The 7,716-nt window shown below is 57.6% G+C and overlaps 2 protein-coding genes across 2 annotated transcripts in view; both read left to right on the top strand.

The window, feature by feature from the left end:
- Window positions 1-274, top strand: part of PTSG_01326 (archease) — a 4,501-nt gene extending 4,227 nt beyond the window's left edge. Inside the window, exon 7 of the mRNA XM_004997240.1 lies at window positions 95-274. Within this exon, the coding sequence (XP_004997297.1) occupies window positions 95-221 (127 nt within the window). The 3' untranslated portion in view covers window positions 222-274. The remainder of the gene's footprint in view (window positions 1-94) is intronic.
- A 2,280-nt stretch (window positions 275-2,554) lies between these two features.
- On the top strand, window positions 2,555-6,824 carry PTSG_01325 (uncharacterized protein; the record flags this gene model as incomplete). The annotated part of the gene is made up of 2 exons (XM_004997239.1): window positions 2,555-2,590; window positions 3,156-6,824. 2 exons carry the CDS (start codon window positions 2,555-2,557, stop codon window positions 6,822-6,824), a joined length of 3,705 nt encoding a protein of 1,234 aa, XP_004997296.1.
- Between the last annotated feature and the right edge of the window lie 892 nt (window positions 6,825-7,716).

Below are 7,716 nucleotides of genomic sequence, written 5' to 3'. Positions count from 1 at the left end.
CACACACACACACACACACACACACACACACACACACACACACACACACACACACACACACACACACACACACACACACACACACAAACATCAGATATGGAGAGCCGTTTGATTTGGCCAAGCATCCGCAAGGGACGGAAATCAAGGCCATCACATACTCGAACATGCAAATTCACGACGACCAGCCCACGCATGACGTGTATGTGATTCTCGACATCTGACATTGTTGTGTTTGTTCAAAGTTGCATCATGAAATTTGGAAAGATCAGGAAGAAAGTCACAAAAGCTCTCAAGAAGACCATCGATAAGTCGCCATCAAAGGACTTGGCACGCACAAGTGTCAAAGAAGACAACAAGCTGTCACTTTCTCCTTGCAAGCGAGTTAGCATGACGTTTCGTGAAGTCCACACTTGCTTGTGCAAGCGGGATGACGCGGCGATTACGCTCCTCTTTCACTTCTCACCACAGGCAGACAGTACGCAAGACAAAAAAAAAAGCCACTCAGCGAACACGCCTCAAAGTCAACACAACTGAATACGTGTGTACGCGTGCGTGTGTGTGTGTCGTTGATTTCTTCTTTTGCTTCTTTGGCTTGACAGCAGCACCGACACACGACGACAGCAACAAGAACGCAGGAACAACAACACAACAAGACAACACACAACAAGCAACAACACAACAATACAACGAAAGCAACAGGACAGGAACAAGAACACACAAGAGAACACCGCTCGCTCCATCATTGCACTCATCGATCGATCGCACCTTGCCATTCTCCAACCACTTCGCCACGCCACAACGCCACCTTCGCCACCATTCGTTGTGGTGTGAAACCTTGCCCATCAATGCATATCATACGCCGCCATTCGTCACCGAACTACTGGTATGTGCGGGACATTATGCTCATATGCATTCGTTTCACACACCGTTTTCGCAGCATCGCCACCCCACTGTCATTCTACACACGCCAAAACGCCACCAACCAAGCCTTTCTCCTTTGCATGCACACATCGCTTCGTTTCGATGTTCGTTGGTTGACTCACCCACACACACGCACACTGCGCGGCAACACAACCAACACAACCAACCACATACACATGCGAACACATCATGTCATCCATTCAGAGTGCATAGTTTTGCTGCCTCTCTTCGTTCCCTCGCATTGCTTGCAACCAGTTGTCCACTACAGGTGTGTACGCCATGTGTGTGTGTGTGTGTGTGTGCGATTGCGCATCCGGTTTTCCCTCTGCTGCCGGCAGCCAGCTTTCTTTCTTGCATCTGCATGTTTGACATCGCTCCTCCTCTCCGCTCACAAACACATTCCCTCCCAACGTCCAAAACCTACCTTTCACTCACCACATACACACGCATACACTCACACGAAACAACATTCCACATGTCACCAACACCCACCTCGCGCCTTGGCCATCGTGTCCTGCGGTTCTTGCATACCCGCCGCAAACCTTGCACCAATCAACCAACCAACCAACCAATTCCAACACATCGCATCATCGTGGCGGCGTTGCGTCGCTGCAATCGTCAAACAGCGACGACAGCACCATCTCCCAGCAGCGACGATAACGTTCCACACCTCCCTTTGACCACCACCACCACCACCACCACCACCAAAAGTTTTGGAAGTGGCAGTGGTGACGGCCGCGTCGCACACCTGCAGCTTTCGCGCAGAACTTGCATTCCTTCCGCTAACGCGTTGACATCATCTGCGGCACAACCATCTTATCCGCACACTCCTCTCTCTCTCTTCCTTCTTCATCTTCCTCTTCTTCGACCTTCGTCCAAGAGAAGCAGCAGCCGCCCGGCCTCCACGACTGACGTGCTTTGTGGATCTTCTTCGTTTGTTTGCGTCATTTCCCTCCCTCCGTTCCCACCCACCACGACCGGCTTGCCGGTCACCATCGAACCAACCAACCAACCAACCAGCCAGCCACCACCGCCTACCACATCTTTCGCGAACATGTGAGTCTCTTCCTTTTCGTCTTGTGCTTGGGGTTTTGCACTCGCTCTGAATGCATACCCAAGGGTGCGTCACCGAGGCGGCATATTGCATCCGCCTGTTTGGGTTGTTGGCAATGCTGCTTGCCCTTTCCTCTCACCTGTCTCCCTTCTCTTGCATCTCTCCATCCATCCATGACACCAACTCATGCAACCACACCTGCATCTGCACACGTCATTTTCTCATCCCACCACTTTCCGTCATCACCATCATCGAACACACACCTGCTCACACTCAACACACACTCACACTCACACACACTCACATACTCTCTCTCAACACACTCACACAACACCTGCTCACGCTCAACACACACTCACACTCACATACTCTCTCTCAACACACACTCACACTCACATACTCTCTCTCAACACACTCACACAACACTTGCTCACACTCACACACACTTGAAACTTGCACGCATCGGCGTGTGCGCGTCATTTCCCTTGCCATCCCATCCGACTGTACCAGAGGAACACCTTCCTGTCCGCTTCTAGTCCAACACACAAACCCCACAGCAAGCAACCACCACCCAGCACAATGGCAGACGGCGTCCTGCTCGATCTCCCAGATGAGGTAACGTCAGCCACGTTGCTGTTGCCAGTCATGCGGCATTGCCTCAGAACCATTGCCATGCTTTTCGTTTGTAGTTTTGCAGTGCTTCCCGCTCTTGGGTTTATGTCCGCTTCCTTGCGATTCTCTCCTGTCACCCGAGCCCTTTGCCCACTCAGCGGCCATCCCACAACACAACTCACCACAACACACAACACAACACACACCAACACATCTATCTCACACCCCAACACAACGCACACGACTCACAACGAACGCACACACACACACACACACACACACACACACACACACACACACACACACACACATACGTACGTCGCGGCCTAAGGCACACGGCTAGCTGCGACAGTCACTCCTCTCGATTCCCTACCCATGTTTTCGAGATTCGCAATATGGAACCCGGGCCCAAACTATTATAGAAGTCCGTGGATTGCCTGGTTGAGCCAACACTACTACTCTACACCACCACAACACACACACACACACAACGACACACACACACACACACACACACACACACACACACACACACACACACACACACATACAACGGTTCACCTTGCAGTTGCTGGAACAAGTTGCATCGTACCTGGTGGATGACCCACAGAGCATAGGCCGCGCTGCCATGACGTGCAGGCGGCTGTACTGGGTGTTCACCGGCGAGCGCGTGTGGAAGCAGGTGCACAACCGCACAACCGAGTGTGCGCTGCGCATCACCGCCCGCGCTGGCAGCAGCAGCGGCGCACACGTGCCAGACCTGGGCCTCGACAACACATTCCGCATGAAGGCCGTGCGCAAGCTCTGCTTCACTTCTATCAACAAATGCAGCCTCTGCTTGCAGGCGTGCACCAACCGCGGCATCGACGCCTGGCACCTGCGCCTCTGCCACGACTGCCTCTCCACACAGGTCCTCACCAAGACGGCCAGCATCAAGGAGTTTGCCCTCAATGCCGCAGCCATCGCGGCGCACACGCACTTGCTCGTCCCAAACACCACCCGCACAGGCACCTTCTACCTGCGCCACCAGATGCGCCAGGTTGCCCTTGCCCACTGGGGCAGCGAGGAGCGCCTGCAGCAGGGGCTGGCCCAGAAGCGTGCCCGCCACGAGCGCAGGCAGTACCGCCGCAACGCAGAGCTCTCGCGCCGCCTCTCCCTCCTTCGCCACACCCTTGCCCACCGCGGCATTGCCCTCGACGACTACATCGACAACACCAGCACCGCAACCTCCCAACAGGCACCGGCACAGCACGCCAGCTCGCAGCCAGCGCACGCCCGGGCCGCCTCAGCCCCGCCTGGCCCGAGCCTCGCTGGCGACACCACGCCAGTCCTCTTCCGTACCGCGGTGAGCGCGTGCAAGGCGTTCCTGTACGACACGCGCGCAAACAGGATGCCAATGCCCGCGTCACAGGCGTCCTGGAGCCCTGGCGATGCGGACACAGCCGCCACCACGCTCGCGCTGCCGCTCCACGTGCCATCGATGGCGCCTGTGCCACCCAGCGCCGCACCAACGGCACTCAATGCCAGTGCCAACACGCGCGCCAGCAGCCTGGCGGTGTCAGCAGCAGCCGAGCCCACGTTGACGACATCGACAACAGCATCAGGCCTGTCAACCCCATTGCACCGGACAGATGCGCAGGCACGGTCTCCGCACCACCTGCGGGTCCTGGCCACCCAGCGCCGCAGCCGCAGTGACAGCGGCAGCAGCATGCGACGGGACAGCGAGGAAGCCCTGGTGGACCTGCGCATGTCTGCCTCCCCGGCCGTCTCTTCAACACCACCAGATGCCATTGCCGCGCCCACGTCCCCTTCCACCGACCCCGCCTCCCCAACAACCGGTCCATCAAGCTTCTCTTCCCCTTCCTCCGCGCCACCGCTCACCTCCGCGTCCACCTCCCCATCTTCTTCCTCAAAGCAGCAGCTGCAGTCGTGTGGCGACACCGCTACACTTGCGGGTACTTCGCCAGGTTCACTTGCGTCGTCGTCGTCGTCGTCGGCCTCGTCTTCGCCTTCTGTGTCCCAGGTCCCACCGCCATCACAAGAAGCCCCCATCGCCGATCCACGTCGCTTCACCCCAGCAACCGCCACCGCGAGTGCTGCGACTGCTGCATTTGCGGGCATGCCGCAACCACTTGCACTGGCGCCAGCGCACGCCATGTTCCAGCAGCACCAGCAGTACCCACAGCAGGAGGTGATGGCGGTTCTTGACCGGGAAGAGCAGAACGAGTTGAATGCTCTCGCAGACACGATGGTGCGTGCCGTCACAGCCATGCACCGCCTTGCTGCCGTCCGTGCAATGTGGCCCGGCGACCACCTCCCCGAGTGGTGGCTGCAAGGCTCTGGTCTCGTGCACATGGCCACCGCGCTGTACCCGGACCTCGCTGCCTTCCTGGAGGCGCGCGACGTTCAGCCTGGACACGCGTTCTGCCCGCAGCGCATCCACCAGGACGCCGCGGCCGTGCTACACAGCGTGGCCACCCGCGAGCATGCCCGCACACACACCCTGGAAGGGACGTATGCACTCCTCCGCGACATCACCTCCAAAGTGCCGGGCCAGGCCAACGAGATCATGCTCTCGTCCAACCTCACCGCCACCGCCAGCAACCCCACGCCGCCCACCCCGACGATGGCCGTGTGCCAGGTGCTGTTCCCGCTCTCCTGGACGGCGTTTGCACTCCCGGCGGTGGTGGTGCAGCGGAAGCAGCAGCTGCAGTCGTTCTGCGCTCGCTACGGCTGCACGGCGCTGCCCACAGATGCGGAGATTGCCTTCCACAAGCGCTGGGGTCGAGCACATCTGCACATTGCGCACCGCTTCTGTGAGTTTTTGGACGGCGACAAAGCACTTACCGCGGACGATGCCCGCGCGTGGGCCGCGTACGAGGGCACGCACGAGCGCAGGCGCATCCAGGCTCTCTTGCATGCATGCAGCGAACAAGGGGTGCAGCTGACAACGGACCTTGAGCTGGACCACGCCGGCGTTGCCAAGATGTACATCAGCCGCTTCCTCTCCCATCGCATCCACACCCTCACCTCGTGCCCCTTTGTCAACCCAGCGCCGTTGCAACAACAGCAGGAGCAGCAGCAACAGCAGCAGCAGCACCAGGCTGAAGGTGATAACGAGGCGCCAGATGCTTCCACCAGCACCACCACCACCACCACCACCACCCCTGCTGGCACCACAGCTGACGACGCTGCAACAACGGAGAGCGGGGTGTGCGTGACGGCCGGGTGTGGATGCCAGGAAGAGTCGCTGGCCACAATGGTGCAAGCGCTTGTCAAGTGGAAGGAGGCCGTGACCCGGCTGCAAGAGGCAGACCCAACGGGTGCACACGCCTTTGGGAGCTTGCGTTGCATTGCCTCCAAGCACATGCACCAGCAGTTTCTGGCTGCGGCGTTTGCTGACTTGCCCCAGCACGACTTTGCCGACCTCAGCACCATCGCCTCGTTCAAATTCAAGGGCTACTTCAACCTCAACCTCTCCGTCAAACCATGGGCAGCCACACCAACAACAGCAGCAGCTTCAACAGCAGCACCACCAGCGCATCGCGTGCCATCTGTTCGCCTCATGGCCAAGCGAATTGCCCGCACAGAGGCCGAGTTCGCTGATCGTCTCAAGCACGTCACCACACTCCTCTCCAGCCATCACCTACAGCTGCCCGTGCGCTGGCTGAACCTTGACCCCTCATCCGCCAGCAGCTCGGCGGTGTCCTTGCAGGCACGCGTCATCTCCTCGTTTCTGCATGACCCGGAGACTGGCGCCACACCGGCCGATGTGGACGCGGCCGTCAAGGCGTGGGTACAGCGCAACGAGGAGCGCAGTGCACGTCAGAGGATGGTGCGCCGCGCTCTGGCCAACGCGGGCCTCAAGACCACGCCCGCCAGCTGCAAGCCGCTGGCTGATGCGTACGTTCGCAAGGGCACCCACGAGTGTCTGCAGGCACTGGAGGAAGAGGCCGCCAAGCAGGCCCGCTCGCGCGCCCGTCGCCAGCAGTACAAGCAGCGCCGCGAAGAGGTGGAGCAGCGGCTGCAGAACGATCCGAGCTGGCAGGGCCTTGGCAGCCGCCAGAAGCGGTTTTGCCTGCAGGGATCAGCAGCATACGCCACTTACTGCGACGGCAATGAGCACGTGTCTCTGCAAGGCGTTGTGAGCGATGTCATGCACCACGCAGGCGTCGTCAAGCGCGCGCACAAGGGAGTTGTGCGCTACTCTGCCCAACTCAACACCGCCCACAACTAGCGCCCTCTGAACATCATCAACAACAACAACAACAACAACAACAACAACAACAACAACAACAACAACAACAACAACAACAACAACAACAACAACAACAACAACAACAACAACAACCATCCCCATCCATGATGATGTCCTATTGTTATGCTATCTATCGCGCGTGTGTTCGTGTGCGGTGTGGCATGCAAGCTACATGCCACACCCTTGATTGCCGCGTGATCCGTTTCGCCTTAGCAGTGTTGTGTTTTCCTCGCCTCATATTATTGTCCATTGGTCGCATATATTTTTGAAGTGATGATCAATGCCTTCTGTCTCAGTTTCGCCTCTCTTATTGCAAGCAGCGCACAGGCCCATGTGATGTGGGTCTGTGGTTCGCCTGTGCCCTTCTTCGCCTATTTGTTATTGTTGCTGCTGTTCATACTGCAGCTGGCGAGTGCGTGTATTTTCATATCTATGTCGCTCGTCCACTGCTGTACAACCCATCCCACGCGCTTATCATATTGGCCGTCTTTTTATTGTGTGTGTGTGCTGTTTGTGGTGTTGATTTTCATTTTCGTTGCCGGCAGTGGTGTTCCGCACAACACACGCACACGTTCGCGAGTTTAATGATGCAGCGCCAGCGTCGTTTGCTTCTTGTTTTTCATAGCGTTGACTTGTTCTATCTAATAACTTACCCTTTGATTTCTTCATTCTTCTGGTTCGCTTTGCTGGTGTGTCTGCATGCTTCTGCGTCCTGGCTGGAGTGAAGCGTCACTGGTTATGTTCTCCAGTTCCGTTCTCCTTTATTCTCGTTTCTCTATTGTGGGCTGTCTGACCATGCATGTGCAAGCGCATGTCCGTGAGACTTGCTTGAGGCTGTCCTTGCTTCTTCTTCCCCACCCAAGTACATAGT

This window comes from Salpingoeca rosetta, assembly GCF_000188695.1.
Source record: "Salpingoeca rosetta unplaced genomic scaffold supercont1.4, whole genome shotgun sequence".
In the NCBI taxonomy this organism is placed as follows: Eukaryota; class Choanoflagellata; order Craspedida; family Salpingoecidae; genus Salpingoeca; species Salpingoeca rosetta.
Note: the sequence above shows the minus strand (reverse complement) of the source record. Positions and strands in the feature narration are given on the sequence as shown.